We start from the raw sequence: 16426 nt of genomic DNA on the forward strand, positions 1-16426 counted from the left end.
TTTAGCTGTCGTTTCTTTCCTGGGGGAAGAAAAGGGGAGGGCGAAGCAGGAAATTGGACTGTAGCAGCACATAACATTTGCATCAAAATAATACAGCCGGCAACAGAAAATCACAATCACATCACTCAGAAGGAAGGAACAGAATACAAATTAAAGGAATAATGTAAATTTTTTGCCATTAAGCTTCAATGACCATTTGAAATGGTGCAAGGCACAAAGGTTTTGATGAGCATCATCCAGTTTGATTATTCATACTTGTGCTTCTGCTTGAATTAAAGTAGGAGTGCTAGAGCCTGTTAGAGCAAAATATTTGAATTGGTAGTGAACTCTCACCTTTACTTGCATCCATTTACTTTTCAAATGAATACCAGATAAGTTAGTGCATTTTATAATCGGCCTGTTTTCCAGTGAGTGCTGTCATTACATACCAATTTCTTTTAGAAGTGCTTCCTAAGAAACATTAAATACTTACGAATAAGGATGTGTCCATCACCGGCAGCAGCCCCGCGCGAGCAGGGCGGCGCGGGCAGGTTGTGTGTCCTCCCTCCCAGGGCTGCCTGCCTGGCTTCTCCAGCCCCGTGTGGGGCAGGAATGTCCCTGCTGGGCTTTCCAGCAGCAGCCATGGGAGGAAGGAGCACGGTCAGGAGCTCTCCCTCGCTGCCAGCCTGCAGCTTTCCCCCCTGGAGCAATCCCTGCTCCATCCTGGTCCCAGCACTCACACGCACGCATGGCTTGTGGATAGGGAAAACCAGAGCAAACACGGGGGTTGAATGTGGGATTTTGAGTGCTGCCCTGTGAATAGCTATGGATGCAGGGAAAAAGCAAGGAGCATCAGGAACCAGCCTGGAGATGCTTCCCTGGGGCCTGGTCTGAGCAGTGAGAGGGGCTGGCAGGTTCCCTGGGTGCCCCGAGAGCAAAACTGGCCAGATGTTTGTCTGAGGAGACACCGTGGGATTAATGACCTCAAAAGCTGCAGCAGCAGAGATTTAGATTGGATATTGGGAAACATCTCTTGTCCAGAAGGGCTGTTGGGAAGTCACCATTCCCGGAGGGATTTAACAGATGTGTGGATGGGACACCTGGGGACGTGGGTTAGTGGTGGCCTTGGCAGTGCTGGGGGAACAGCTGGACTTCATCTTAGAGGGCTTTTCCAACCTCAGTGATCCTATGGGCTCCTGAAAATGCCAAAAGGCAGACTCAGATTCAAGGCAGAGGATCCCAGAAAGATTTGGGTTGGAAGGACCATAATGCTCATCTGATTCCACAGGCAGGGACACCTTCCACGATCCCAGGTTGCTCCAAGCCTGGCCTTGGACACAGGGATGCAGAGGCAGCCACAGCTTCTCGGGGCAGAGCTAATTTGCTAAGAAATAATGAGGCCGTGGCTGCTGAACGCCGGGATGTGATGCCATCAGAGCCATCCTCCAGCTCCATGGGCTTGGAGGAGCCAGCAGAGCTCCTGCGGGCTGGCAAACAGCGCTGCTGGGAGCTGCGGGATGCCTCACCCTGCCCCGCTCCGGGGCTCCATCAAATGCCTTTTATTGAGATGAGGGAGGGGGAAATCAATGCGACTACACATCAAACCCGAACAAACCTCCGGTTTAGCCGCTCCCGAGCAATCCCTCAGGAGCCAATGAAGGCCGGGTTATTTAAATGAGAAAGGCCGGGGATGAATGCCTGCCTTTGTCCGGGCGCTTCCCCAAGGTGATCTGGGTTAAACCCGTGCTCTCAGGGTTAATTATCAGCTGCTTTTCTTTTAAAAATGTTTTTTTCCTTATTGACACAGGGGGGTTGATTTATGTAATATCCATCATAATTCCCAGATTTCTGTAGATTACAAGGTTATCCCCGCACACGGCTCCACGCTGTCCTCCCGCCCCGCTCCGGCCACCACCGCCAGCCCTCCCATTCCCTGGCCCTGCTTCACTAGGGATGGTGAAAACAAGGGGCTCTGGGGTGCAATTAAAACCAAATAAAACAAAAAGGCGGTGTGGAAAAGCGCAGCCCCTCTCTTCCCTTCCGCCTTCTCCCCCTTCCTGGTGTCTGTGCTGCCCACCAGGGATGGTTTTTGGGATCACCCAGCAGAAGCCCAATCTCGATGGCTCCAAATGGTGGCAATGCTCCCCATGCCCCTGTGGGGTCACAGCCCTGCCCGTGGGGCTCTCCTGTCCTTGTCACCAGTTCCATAAACCGGCTGAAGAAGAGGCCGGATTGGCATCAAAGCAGCTCTCCAAAGCAGCTCTCCCAAGCCTGAATCCCCCATTCCTGGGGAAAAGGAGCAGTGCCTGACCCCTCTGGTCCAGAGGTTTGGGATGCCCCTGAGGTGCTGAGGAGGTTTCCCGGTGCTGGGCTGGGCTGGCAGGCGATGGGAGGCACGCCCAGCTCCTGGCACACGCGGCACCTCAGAGATTTTGGGAAGGAGCGATTCCTTGGGCCTGGCTGCTCCACCTTACTCATCTCTCCATACTTACATTGCATCCTCCCACCCTTGGCTTTTCTGCTGCTTCCTCACTGCCCGGTGCCTCGAGCCCCGCTGCCTTTGCAGGCCCTTTTCCATGTCCTTGTTTTCCGGCCGCTGGCCTGTGTGTGGGCAGCCACGGATTTGTGACAGCGCCGAGCGCGCCCCTGCCGCAAACCGCGGCTTTCAGGGATCATTCCACTCGACTGGCCGAGAAGAAAACTGCTCTGATAGAAACTGTGTCATAATAGTTGGGAGCTGGATAGCAGCGCCCCGCTGCCGGGGCTGATCTATTCTCCTACGCCGGCGCGGGGAATTGGGCTCCACCAAAGCAGAAAATGGAGCTGGCTTTTCAGGAGGGTTTAAAATCAAGCGGCTCTGGAGTCACCAGATGATGGGTTTGGTAATATTTCTGTGGCCAAGACAGCCCTCCTCCCATGCCTGGCTGGTGCACCCCACCTGGCCAGGGTCCCTGGGCCAGCCGAGGAATTGGTTTGGCTCCCAGCCGTGTCCCAGCTGGAGGCTGCCTGGACAGTGACATTTTTCCACGGTCACCCGGATGCTGCAGCCATCCCCTCACAGCTGGCCACTGCTCCCTTTTCCTGGCACAGCTGGAGCCGGCTCGTGCGATAACTGGACGCCGTTCAAAAATATGAACTCCTCTGAACTTTTTAACCTCACACGAAAGGGAGGAATTCTAAGAGCAATGGGTAAAATTCAATTAACTGAGATGACAGAAAATAATCTACTGAGCGCGTACATCAGGCAATTGGAAGCTTTCATACCTTTCAAAAAGGAAATAACCTATTTCTTCCCTTGTTATCTAATGACACAGGAGTTTATTTCTCTGGAAGCAGCTACAAATCTACCTAATGGGGCCTAAACGCTGTTGCCAGGCAATTAGGGGTTCATTGTGTGGCTAATTCTTTCATTTCCGTGGAGGTGGCGAGGTCCCTGGGCTGTGTTTGCCCCCTGGGCCATGTTTGCCCCAGGATGAGCACACCTCTGGCTCTGGCTGTGCCCGTGCTCCATGGCTCTGCCTGGGACATTCCTGGCCTTGTCACACATCCTGACTTATTCTGTGTCTGATCCCTGAGTTATCCCGTCCCTCTGAGCGGATTCCAAAGGCTCCTGCACAAGCTCTGCGCGCAGCCCGGGCAGCTTTTGGTTATGAATGAGTGCAGAGACACACGCAGGGGCATTATTTATCTAAAATATATAAGCAGGAGGAATCTTCATAAATCACAGGCTGCTATTATCCTGGGGTTCATGACAGCCATATCTTTTTCTTCCCCAGAAACCCAGAATACATTAAACACCCCAGGCCTTGGAAAGGGACCTTTCAAACCTGTACAATTGCTCTATTTATCCCATTCCTTCAGCATTTAATATTTGAAGTCTGTTCTACACAATCAATCTTAAAATTACACTATCGATCTTCAAATTAGGACTTAAGCCAGAATTTATGGAGGGAAGCTTCTGTATCTGCCTGTAGGAATACTGTTGTTTATGACCTGAGGAGCAGGGTGGTTAATCCTGGAGGGAGAGCCTTTGGAAAGATGTTTTACATTGAGCTCTGCTCATGTCAGAGCTGTTGGGGAGCAGCGGCAGGCACAGGGGCAAGGCTGTGCCTGGAGCAGGGTGCTGTAGGAGATCTGGGATGCTGAAAGAGATCTGGGATGCTGCAGGACACCCAGGATGCTCCAGGACACCCAGGATGCTGCAGGACACCCAGGATGCTCCAGGACACCCAGGATGCTGCAGGACAACCAGGATGCTCCAGCACACCCAGAATGCTGCAGGACACCCAGAATCCTGCAGGACACCCAGGATGCTCCAGGACACCCAGGATGCTGCAGGACACCCAGAATCCTGCAGGACACCCAGGATGCTTCAGGACACCCAGAATGCTGCAGGACACCCAGGATGCTCCAGTACACCCAGGATGCTGCAGGACACCCAGAATCCTCCAGGACACCCAGGATGCTCCAGGAGACCCAGGATGCTGCAGGAGCATCGCTGCCCTGTGATGTCACCTCACGAGATCATTCCAGAAGGCCCCTCCTTGGGCTGCACTAATCAAGGGCTGTGCCCAACAGCTTACCACAGCATTTAATTAAACAAATTTACCTTTTGAGGGAAAATCCATCGCAAGCAATTTGGGTTGTGGTGTATCAGAGCCTTTTTTGAGGTGACTAGTGCTTTTAACCACTGTCTAAAGTGCAGGCGGTGTTAATTAGCATATTTAGGATTAAGTAGATTTAGCATGCAGTAATCATTCCCTAATTCAGTAAGAACTATCTCTGGTGAATAGTGGACATTAATGACAGTTGCAAGAGCTTAGATATTACATAATCACTAATTACATTCTGCACAATTAGCGGAGACTCCTCAGTGTGAATGGCTAATGGCTGATTTGTGTCAGCAGCCTGTTCTGGCTGTACAGAAATATAAACAGTCTGCATAATGTTCTGAGGGAATTAGCATAGGGAAGGAGGTTATCTGTGGAGGTGGGAGGCCGGAGGAGCTCTGATGGATGGGCTGAGCCCAGGGCCAGCATTGTGCCTGGCCCTTCCTCGTGGATGGCCTCAAAATGCCACCACGCACCTCGAGGCTGCAGGCTCCCGTGGGCAGAGGGCAAATCTGGCACCCAGGGGCCTCTGAGGGAGCGTGGGGTGTTGTGCTGAGTGCTGAGTGATCAGTGCAGAGCTGGCACCCACAGCAGAACCCCCAGTCTGTGGAGGCCTCGAGCTCCGTGCCAGGGAGGAGAAGAGAGCCATGACCTGCAAGTGCTGCTTGGTTTGTTTGGGGGTTTGTTTTCCACCACTCTGTCTCTGGAAATAAAAATGCAATAGTGTCCTGCCCTGCCACATTCGGCATTTCCCCACCATTAACCATTTTCCAAAAGGAATGGGAAAGCCGAGCTTTGCTTTCTGCCCTTAGTGTGTGCCAAAGCTGCCCCTTCCTTGGGGAAACCTTCCCAGGATTTGGACAACAGTGAGGTGGCAGGCAGGAATCAGTCTGTGCCCCACAGATTTTTAGTGATGTTTGGATCAGGTCCATGGATTCTTACAAGCGAATTCAGGCTCCACATTTGTTGTGTGATTAAAATGAGGAATAGCAGTATTAAGCTGAGGGAATCGTTTTGGACAAATCCCAAGCTGGAAACCAGCACTGGGCCCCTATACCTTGAGGTATTGGGTATTTTAAATTAAGATTGCATGTGGTTTTAAAAGGCATTGTCAGAGCAAAAGCAATTTAACAAAAGGCAATGTATCTGACGGCGACTCTCCTGTCTGCCAAGTGCTCTTCTCCGCGAGCGCATTGTAGGGACGCAGATTACATCTCCTGAATATTTTTGTCTGTTGCTCGGTTCATTTTCATAATAATAACTCGCATCCGTCTCCATCCTTTCATGTTGAAGGGTTGCAAACTATTACACAAACACACTCGCTCCTGATGCAGCCACCTCCGGGGGACGGCCGGCGCCTTTTGGCAGCGGGATGGGGGATGTGGAGTGTGGGGCACAGAGAAGCTGTGGCGGCCCCTGGACCCCTGGGAGCTTTCCAGGCCAGCTTGGACAGGGCCTGGAGCAACCTGGGATGGACTTAAAGGTCTTCCCACACCAGGCTGGGATTCTGTGTCAGAAGTAAAACACCTCAAAGCCCCAGCACACAAGTGGCTGTGCCCTGTTCCCCACCCCAGGCAGGACTTGGGGAGGGTTTGTAACATTTGCAATGCTGTTCCCCAGCTGCTGGGATGTCGGAGCCGAGTCTGAGCAGGCTGGTCTTGGGGTGCCTTGTCTAGAAACCCCATTTTTTCATCTCTGTGTGGCCGGTGTGAGGCAAGGAGAGCAGCAGTGGCAGTGTCCTTCCCATGGCCATGACCGAGCCCAGTGCGTGCCATGCCCTCCCCACCAACCTCGGAGCATCCCGGCTCCTCCAGCCTGGCGCTGGGGGCTGGAGAGGAGGCGCAGGCCCCGGTGCAGGGCAGCATTTCCCTAAGTGCTGTTTGCCGAGGCAGGTGCTATTCCTTACATTATGGCCAGGACATTTAAATCTCACTGATTGGCATTGTTGTCTCAAAGACGGTGTTTTTCCTGCTGAGAAACTGCATTAGATCGGCGAAACGGAGCTCATTTCCATTCACTCAGCAGTCTCTCTAGAAATGACATGCAGTGCTTGAAACTGTTTATTTCCAAATTCAGGCCTCCTCCGCATCAGTCATCAGCTTCAATTACCAGTTTTCCGGAGCCGAGCCATCAGGCAGTCTGACACGAGGGTCCAACCTAATTCCCACCTTCTCCAAAGTCAAGAGCATAATGTGCAGATGAAAAGGTGGAAAATAGCCTGGACTTCATTAGCATGCAGAGCCCGGCTGTTCATTTGCTTGCTGCGAATGGAAGTTCTGACACTCGGCGCCTTCTGCAATATGAGAAAAGTCCTCTTCAGAGTATATGATGTCCTCACCAGCCAGCAAAGGTCATCAAAAAGGCAGGCGCTGACCTTGCTCCCTGCTCTTCATGACTAGTTTATTGATTCCAGGAACACCTCATTACATGCCGGATCAACATATTATTGCCATGTTCAGCGGCTGAATTGTTTACAAGTGTCTTTATAACCAGCAGAAAGCCTTCCGGATGATGCATGACTACACTCATTTGGATGTGACCTGCCAATTAGATGTTATCCGATCCGGTGCCGTGTGTCCTGATCCCTGACCGGGCCCGCTGCCCTGCATCAGCACGGGCCCATTTACTACTTCTTTCGAACGGCTCTTTGGCAAAGTGTCCATTAGCCTGTCAGTCTGTAAATATTTTATTTTTTCACCTCGGCGGCGGCCGAGGCGCCGCCGGCGCTCCCGCTCCGTCATTTGCTATGCATGAGGCGGATAATCAGCCGGGGGAGGCGAGGGCCTGTTTTATGGCGGCGTCTGGTGGCCCACCCCATTTGCAGTCAGCGTGCGTGGCCGCGTTCCTGCGCCGCGTGCCGCCCCGCCACAGGCACCCGGCATATTTTATTCCGGCGAGGCCGCTGATTTATCGGCGCTGGGGAAGGCAGGAGCGAGCCCCCCCGCGCTCAGTCCCCCCTGCCCTGCCTCCAAAGGCCCCATAACTTACCATTTCCCCCCTCTCCGTCTCTCTTGGCGCTCCCCCTCGTTAATATATTGCGCCGTGTTATTAATCCCGGCCGCAGCCCGGGGTATTTACACGCGAGAACTTCACAAATAAATCACGGGGCACGACTACTATTTTAATCTCTCATTACAGACACTTCGGCGGCTCCATAAAGAAAAGAGCGGCGCGGCGGCTCGACGGGCGAGTCTGTAAAGAGAGACCTCCCGTGCCAAAAAGCGGCACAGGGATCGCGGCTTCCGGGCACCCGGGAATCTGCACAGGCTGGGGGTTTGATTTTCCTGCCTTTGGTGGTGGTGGGGTGGCTGAGGTGCCAAAGGGAGCTCCCTGCAGATGTGGCAGTGCCAGGGGTGCTGCGGGGGCTGTGGCCTAGCTGGAATACCATAAAATGTTCACACACGTGGCACTCTCTGCCCAGACATTAATCAACATTAATCAAGTTGCCCCTTGGCAAGTGTCAGTGCTGACATCCCCTTGCTGGGGTTAAATCCAGGGCCCAGCAGGGCTAAAGAGCTCCAAGGCTAAACCCACAGCCCAAAAACGCTGCATGTCCAGCATCCTGCTCTCCAGAGCCAGCACTGCATCTTCCCAATCCCAAAACCGGCTGTGCCAGGCCCTGGGCTGCTGAACCACAGGAATACGTCGGGGAAAGGGTGCCCGTGCTGGGTGACAGAAAACAGCTGAGGGTCCAATTCCCTCCTTGCAAGATGAGGGCCAGAAAAACGGGGATTTGAATTCCTTAAAACAGCACAATCAGCTTTCAAAATAAGAACTAGGATGTGTTTGTTTAATTAGAGCTGAGGCAAAATACACACTCAGGTCAGAGCAGCCTCAGGCTCCAGAGACAGCACAGCGCACGGATCTGAATTTTGGAAAGGAGGCTTTCCCCTCCATTTCCTAGCAAATCCCTGGCTCTGGGCAGCCCTGGAGCTGCCGGTGTTGAATATTCAGAGGGCTGATTCCCCGCGGTGAGCTCGGAGTGCGCTGCAGCCAGGTAACAGCGCGGGCTGGCACAGCGGGAATGGAGCCAGGGAGCTCAAATCCCAAATGTGGGATCTCCCTGCCTGGAGGGAGGTAGCGGGTCTGGCCTGTCCCACGGCCCTGCTGTGGGGTCTGGCCTCATTTTCGCTGTGATAAGCCTGCAGTGGTTTATCAAGCCCCAGACATCCCTCCAAATTTGGCACCCCTTCCCTTGGCTCCTGTTTGTGTCCCTGCTTCTGGATTTCTGTCCATGGTGTACATTCTCCTTTTAAATGGGAGAAAAAAATCAGCTCCTTATGACAGCAGGCATGAAAGTTGTATGACTATGGAGAAGTGCATTAACCTTTCCTCTAGCCTGGAGAACTTCATAATCTTTTAAAAATCAACTTCTTATTAATTTTGGAGTGATGCTTAATGCCCGAGGGGAGTGAGGAGCAGTGGCATCGCCAGGAGAGTTCTTTGCCACTCTAACTTAAGGTCAGGCCTGCGAGTGCTGCAGAACCACGGCCCATGCAGACGTGGAATCGGGGAATTGCTAAGGTTGGAAAAGCCCTCCGAGATCACCGAGCCCACGCGTTCCTCCAGCACCTCGCACGGACCCACCTGAGAGGGAGGGCTCTTATTAATTACTGCTAATTGCTTCCTCCACGCATGGTTCTTGCTGGGGTTTTGTTGCAAAGGGCTGCTGATATTTCAGGGGTTTGCAGGGCCGGTCTCTGCTCCTGCAGCAGCATCCCCGGGTCGGGGCTCGGCAGCCGCCGGCGCAGCCCTCGCCGAGTGTTTCCAAACTGAATAGTCATTGGGCTGGCAGATAATTCAGAAACTATTTGTATGAGCTGTTTATCAAATTATTAACTGCACAGATGTTGTTTGGTTGAAGAGCAGCTGAACCTTCTCTCTGCCAGCCGTGGAGACAAAGGTCTGCAGGAATAATTGGAGATGTGCATGGAATATTAAATTAATTTACTGCTCTTAATTCTTATGCAAATCCTGACCTCTGATAGAGCCTATCAATTACCCTGCACACAGGGAAAAGAAAGGAGAACAGTTTCTTTCTTTTCTTTCCCCCCCTCTCCTTTTTTTCCTGTTGTTCTGCAGTTTGGGGTCTTGTTTCTTTGTTGGTTTGTTTTTTTCTTTTTTCCCTTTTGAAAGGGAACTTGGGAAAGGAAATATTTGTGGGAGGAAAAAAAAAAGCCATTTATTTGTGGGAGAAGCAAAGGGCCAGGATTATTTAATTGAATGTCCTGGCTGCAGTGATGTCCCCTGGGAGACAGGGTGCAGTTTTTAACATTGTGGGGTGCTCAGGGGAGGCCTGGGAATGGAGGCCGGGTTGGAATAGCTGCACATGCTTCCCCAGGAGGGGCCCCACTGTGCCCTGTGCACCGTGGTGGGCTGCAGTGGCAAGGACTGGAGCTGATCCTGGGTTTTGGTGGGGCTGGGGAAGGAAGAGGCCGCTGGCTCTGCTGGGATCCAGCCGGGATTCAGGTGGGCTATCGGGGAGGGCTCCCTGCTCCAGCAGCGGGGCTGATTCTGCCAGTAATTACCAGGGAAGAAGAAAGGGAATTTGCTGTCGGGTCTATTGTGAGATCCCAGGTAAAATGAAGCAGGATTTAATTGGTCCTCGTTAAACAGAGCTGGGTTTCTAATATGGAGACAGGCCTGGTCCGGGCGGTGTTTAATTGGGGCTGTGCGCGCTGCTCAGCCGGCGCTCCGAGGCAGGCGCCGGGCCCTGTGCTTTCACCCCATTTTCTAATAAGGATAAACAAACAGGATGAATAATGCCACGGTCTCTCCCCCAGAGCTGCTGCCTGGGATCCATGAATCCAAGGCGAGCGGGATCCCTCGGCATGGAGCGCCCGGCGCGGCACCGAGGGGCTCCGTGGGCAGAACTCCCCGGCTCAGCCACGGAGCACTTTGGGCAATTCCTGGGTGCCAGAGGGGAGCCTGAGGAGGGGATGGGGCTCAGGGGGCAGCAGGGGAAAGGAAGGAGAAAAGAACGGAAAATAAAATTATATCTTTCCTTTTAATTTTTTCCTTTTAATTTTTTAATCCCGGGAAGCGCTGGGAGCACTCCCCCTCCCACGCAGCCCACTCGGGTAATTTCATTTATCCCGCAAATCTAATTAGCAATCCGTGGCTGACATTAATACGGATCTAATGAGGCCGGCGATGACCAGATTATCAGGCGAGCGCTGACAGAGCCTTAAAGGCACATCGAGCCTGCCGTCGGTGGGACCCGGCGGGGGAAACATGATTTAAAGGGGGAGAAAGAAAAAAAAAAAGAAGAAAAAAAAAAAAAAGAAGGAAAGAAGGGGAAAAAAAAAAAAAAAGGTGAGGGAGGGGGAGAAAAACAGGAGGAAAAGCGGTGCGGGTAGGGCTTGGCTGCTTGGCTTATTAAGGGAGCTGGAGCTTTGCTGGACGCAGTTTATCCACCAGCATCGGGCCTCCGTCCCTGCTTCTCCCGAAATACTCTTCTGCTGAGGAGAAAAGGGAGGGGGGGAAATAAGGGGAAAAAGAAAAAAAAAAAAAAAAAAGAAGAAGAAGGAAAAAAAAAAAGGAGAAGAAGAAGCCGGAGCCCAAGGAGTCGCTGTGCAATTTATTCCAAGGGGTGGCTGTTGAGAAGGCGGCAATTTGCGGCGGCCGGGGGTTATTTAGTGCGATATGAAATCAAATGATCCTATTGCTCAAATAACAGTGTCTGGGAGGAGAAGCGAGCGCGCTCCAAAGGTAATTGTCTCCAGATGATATTCCCATTATCCCCCAATCCCGGCCTAAACGCTGCCAGCGCCGGACCGGAATCGATACGGGGGGAGGACCGGGGGGATCCCGGGGCCGGGGGAGGCATCGCCGGCACTGACCCCCCTCGGGAAGGGCGGCAGGGCTTCGGGAAGACCCTAAATTCCCCGTTCTGCTGCCTGTCCGTGCCTCGGCGGGAGCGGCAACACCGGCGGGGGAGCGGAGCGCGGAGCGCAGGTAAGGGACCCGCGGGGGGATGGGGAGAGGGAATCCGGCCCCTTCCGTGCCCCGGCGCGCTCCGAGCGGACCCCTCTGCATCATCCAGCCCAGCCCAGGCTGCCGGCTCCGGTGCGACCTCCCGCGGCCCCGCTCCAGCCCCGCCGCGCCCGGCCAGCCCTGCCTGCGGTCACCGATAGCTGCGGTCAGTGCTCCCTGCGGTCACTGCCGGCAGTGGTCACTGCTTACTGCGGTCACTGCCCTGCCCGCGGTCACTGCCGCCTGCGGTCGCTCCCGTTCGCCCGGACCCGCTGGAAGCGCATCCAGAGCAGTGGAGCCTTGGCTTCCCTCTCTGGATCCCCCGGTAGAGGATGGAGCGGCGGCCCCGCTCTCCGCGGCGCTGCCCGACGGTAAAATCGCCGGAATTCAATGGCTCGAGGGAAACGACGGGGAAAAAATCCACGGGGAGGGGAGGTGGGAGCGAAGCCAGCGGCACTTACCTGGGATGGGTTCCCCGGGCGGGGGTCCGGGCTCGCTCCGCAGCTGCTCCCCAAATTCCACCGGGGCGTCCGGGGTTCCTCCCGGAGCTGCGGGCACTGGGACGAGGTTTTTCCCCTCTCCGCCTTCCTTTGTCAGCCTCTCGCCCCGGCGGGCAGCGCGTCCCCGGCGCTTCGGGCACGGAGAACAAACGCGCTCCTCCTGCAAAAGAAATAATGCGGGTATTGAGGGAGGGAGGCTCCGGGCTGGGGCGCTCAGGAGTGTCCCGGCTGGGCCAGCTCGGTGCTCCCCGGGGCCAGGGCTTGCCCCGGACCGGTAACAGCGGGAGGTGGCTGTGCTGGACGAGCGGGGACACTGCCGGGGGGAGCGGCAGGAGGAGAATGCTCGGGGTCAGGCGCCTCTCTCGGGTCAGCTCCTGATGAGAGCAGGGCACAGGTCACTCCCCGGGCCGCCGGGAGAGGCTGCTTTGTGTGGTTTGTGTGTCTGCAAACGGGCAAAGCCTTCGGGACCTGCAGCCTGGAAGCCAGCCCCAGCTCAGCCCACCTGCGTGGCCTCGCAGGTAGGTTAGAAACGCGGTTTGGGCACTGCCAAAACGCGCCGTGGGAAAGGATTTTTCCACCTCTGCTCCAGCCTCAGGTTGCTATTTCTGTTTGGTGTGTTGTGAATGGGGTGCCGAGCTCCGAGCAGACACAGCTCAATTCATTCAATAGTCCTGCGCTTGTTCTCCCCCTTTTCACAAACAAACGAACACTCGATATGTGTGGGTCCTTTCATTCACCACCAGAACAATCCTCTGCACAGGACTGGGGGAAAATGCCTGCTCAGCCACAGCAAACCACCACGGTGGTTTGGGGTGGAAGTGGAAAACACCCTGTCCACTCAAACCTGGATTTCAGATCGGGAGAGGCAGGGGGCAGGAATTGCCCCAGGTGAGACCTGGGCTGGCTCAAAGCAAGCCAGCACACCCAGGCACTCAGCTCCAGGCCTCTGCAGAAGTGAGGCTGGGACAGAGGCAGCAGCCAAGCCGTGCCCAGCAGCAGATTTGGGTCCCTATGCTCGAGTCGGGGCTCTGTGCTGCTCTCCTTCTGCTGATCCTCACTTTTGCATCCCAGAATTGCTGCTGAGCCGCAGGTGACACAGGCTGGTGGGCAGGGTTTGGGTGCTGGGGTGAGAGAGGCCAGGGATGCTGCAGGGATCCTCTCTGTCCGTGTGTCTGTCCCGAGAGCTGCCAGATCCCGGATCCTGGTTCCTGCCCAGTGCCTCCCTTTGTTTCAAACCCTGGAGCACTTGTTGAACCTGACGGCGAGTTCATGGAAGTGGCTGACAATTAGGAAATAAACAAATATCATTTGAGGTGTTTTTGGGCGGAATCCAGTCGCACATAGCTGGGCTCCTTGCTGTTGAGGAATATTTTGAATATTCCTCGTAGCTGTGACATTTGTGCTGCGCAGCAGCGTCCCCGGCACGGCAAACACGGCATTATCTCGCTGTGCAAAGGCTTCATTAATCAGAGCACACAATGGGCCAGACACATCCCTTTGAGCCCGGAGCTGGGATCCTCCGGGCTTTTCACCTTGTCCAAACGCCTCATGCCTGTCAATGCAGGCAGCAGCTCTGCAGAGCCGATGGCTCCGAACCCTGGCACTGACAGGAAAACGTCTCACTCAGTCAAAAGAATTCCCCGGTTATTTTATATTCTCCCCTTAATTTTTCACGACTTGTAGAAGCAAAACTTTTCCATTCTTTCTGTGTGTACATGAGATCAATGCAGTAATTTATAAATGAAAGAGCCTGATAGATGTGTGTCCCTTGAAGCAGCAGCAGCGAGCAGTGGGATGGAGCAGGACGGAGCGGCCTGGAGAGGACAGCAGAGGGAACAGAGTGGCTGTGGAGGTGCTGTTCTCCTGAAGGAGGATCCTGGCAAAACCACAGCTTGGTGCAGGGCACGGCACGCTGCAGGCCAGGTAGGACCTTGTGTGCTGGGGAAGGTGTGGGTGCAGCGCAGTGTCCCCTTTTCCTGTCCCCTGGTCCCTGGGCTGTGTGACCCCAAGGGGCACTCGTGGCACCGAGCTTGGCTGTGTGTTGTGAGCCATTTCTCCTGCTTGCTGACATAGCCAGGAATGAGCCAAAACAGCCCCTCCTGAACAGAAACACACCAGAGCTGGCTCAGCTTGAGGAACAGAAGCTGAAGGAGCCGCTGTTCTCACATCTCAGAAAGCCTAAATTCAGCTCTCATTTCTCCAGGGATGGGGAAACTCAGCACTGTCAATCTCCTCTCTCCTCTCCAGACAGCAGCAGACACTTGAACGGAGACTCCTCATGTTTGCAGCCTGCTCACAGGAGCGACTGAGACCCGAAATCTCCCTGCCATCCTCTCTGGATGCTTGGCCTTGGAACATCCTCACTCCCACCACACCTGCACCATTCAGCTCATGGAGCCTCCTGTGCTGCACAGGACACTGGAAAAGCACGTGGAGATAGCTGGAGAAGGAAGGGGGCTTCCTGGAAAATGCTCTCTAGAGCAGGCCCTTCCCTGTGCCGTGCCTTTCCTGGGACTCATTCATACCCATGGTAGGTGCTTGTATCTCAGTTCTCCAGGATTAATTAAAAACCCACGGACAGTGACGTGCCCAGGGGCTTTCCAATTCTGTCACCAGGCTCTGGCCAAGGCCTTCACATTTGTAATAAACGTGACATGCTTTGAACTGCTGCGGTCTCCAGGTTTCTGTGTCCTCAGCATTCCAGGTTCCTGCTGGAGGAACTCTGTCACCTGCCCGGAGGCAGCAGATCTGAGGCCAAGATCTGTGCTGCCTGTGCACCAGACACCAGTAATAACAGGTTTCGAGGAACTGCACCACTTAACAGGAGCATTTGAAATGTATTAAAATGTGAACATTAAACTCAACACGCTAATTACTGTTCGCAGGCACTGCCACTGACAGGAAATGGATCCTCACAACTGCTCTGCTGTTGCTGCTCTTTGGTTCCTGGTGTGTCATTAGTGCTCTGCATTTGGGGCTTGAGTCAGTAACAAAAAGGCATTATGGAAATTCTCTGTACTTCCACACAGCTACCAGGGCCTGTGTTGTGTGTCTCAGTGAGGAAAAGAAAAGCCTGTAGCTCTGTCCTGGATTGTGGGTGAGGGATCTCCCAGGCACAGAGAGGGAAAACCTCTTCCCAGCACATCCCTGTGTTTCTGCAAATCCCTTTCCAGGCCAATTTGTCCCCCACCACCTGCTGGGTGTCCCACGGCACCAACACCTCCTGCTCTGTGAGGAGTTTCCCACTTTGCTGGGATAGCTTCCCATCCTTGCTGCCTCCCTAAATGAAAAAGAGTGCAGAGATGCTCAGATCAGTGCACATCAATCCCTGTGCTGGAATGAGAGGCGCTTTGGTTTGGCAGCTACTGGGGACAAAGCCGCCATTTCCTTCAAAGTGGATTTAATGCGACAGAAGGAGGCGGCTGCCTTTGACAGTTTCACAGCTCTTATCAGATTACATCAAAATTAAATTAAAACAATCTAAAAGAAGTGTGAAGTACTGCGGGGAGAGCACAAACAAAACACTCCTCTTTGTAGGCTTTCAGGGAAGGGACCGCGTTCCTTATCAGGGATGGGAGGATGGAGATTATTCCTGAGTCAATTATGAGCCCGGGGGGGAGACACGGAACAGAGTGGGAAACAGGGAGTGAGAAAGGTTCCCTCTTTCCTTACTTTTTGTTAAATAAATAGCAGGATGTTGAGCCCTGCCTGTGGGTCAACCCGAGGTCCACAGTGAAAAAAACCCTCCCAGGGCTGCCCAGGAGACAAAAGGGGTCAAGGATCATAATTTCATTTCCACCAAACCCTAAACCTGCAGTTTGGGAATAAGGCTTCCAATAGGCCAAGTTCTGTACTAAAAGGTTCCCAAATGCTCTGCTGGGCATTCCTGCTGTGGGAATGGTCTGACTTGAGCCACGCTTTGTTAAGCCGGGTATTGGACACGCAGGGTGTGAGCCAGGCTGCTCTGGGTGCCACTACACCCATTCCACAGAGTTTTTTAGTCTGTGTTTAAATCCCAGGAGCTGAGCTGGAGGCTGCAGGCCTTGGGAACACCGGGAACGCTGCTGGATCACCAAAGCCAGCCCAGGAGCCCCAAAAAGCCCCGATCCCCCCAATCCCAGGGCACGTCCCCAGCTCCAGCTGAGCTCTCCTGTGTGGGTTCCTGGCCAGAAGTTCTAAGGAAGGGTAATTACTGCGATGATCTCGCACTAATTGCACACTGATTGCCGTGCTAATTATGCTTAAGCATTTCGCCGCTCTCTGCAATTTCGTCTATTGATGTGTCGCTTCTCCTTCATTTCAATTATTCCCTCGGCATTCAGGTTTTATTGGGAGCCTGGAATTCAAGCGCTCATTTGGCAA

The 16426-nt window shown here is 53.9% G+C and overlaps 1 protein-coding gene across 1 annotated transcript in view; it reads right to left on the bottom strand.

Annotated features, from left to right (window-relative positions):
• LOC122149381 overlaps window positions 1-14593 on the bottom strand; it is a 34157-nt gene extending 19564 nt beyond the window's left edge. The window contains exons 1-2 of the mRNA XM_042779148.1: window positions 14590-14593; window positions 12026-12406 (exon numbers count right to left, since the gene is read on the bottom strand). Of these exons, the coding sequence (XP_042635082.1) occupies window positions 12026-12406; window positions 14590-14593 (385 nt within the window). The remainder of the gene's footprint in view (window positions 1-12025; window positions 12407-14589) is intronic.
• Window positions 14594-16426: the final 1833 nt, after the last annotated feature.

Source organism: Catharus ustulatus, chromosome 3 (assembly GCF_009819885.2).
Source record: "Catharus ustulatus isolate bCatUst1 chromosome 3, bCatUst1.pri.v2, whole genome shotgun sequence".
In the NCBI taxonomy this organism is placed as follows: Eukaryota; Metazoa; Chordata; class Aves; order Passeriformes; family Turdidae; genus Catharus; species Catharus ustulatus.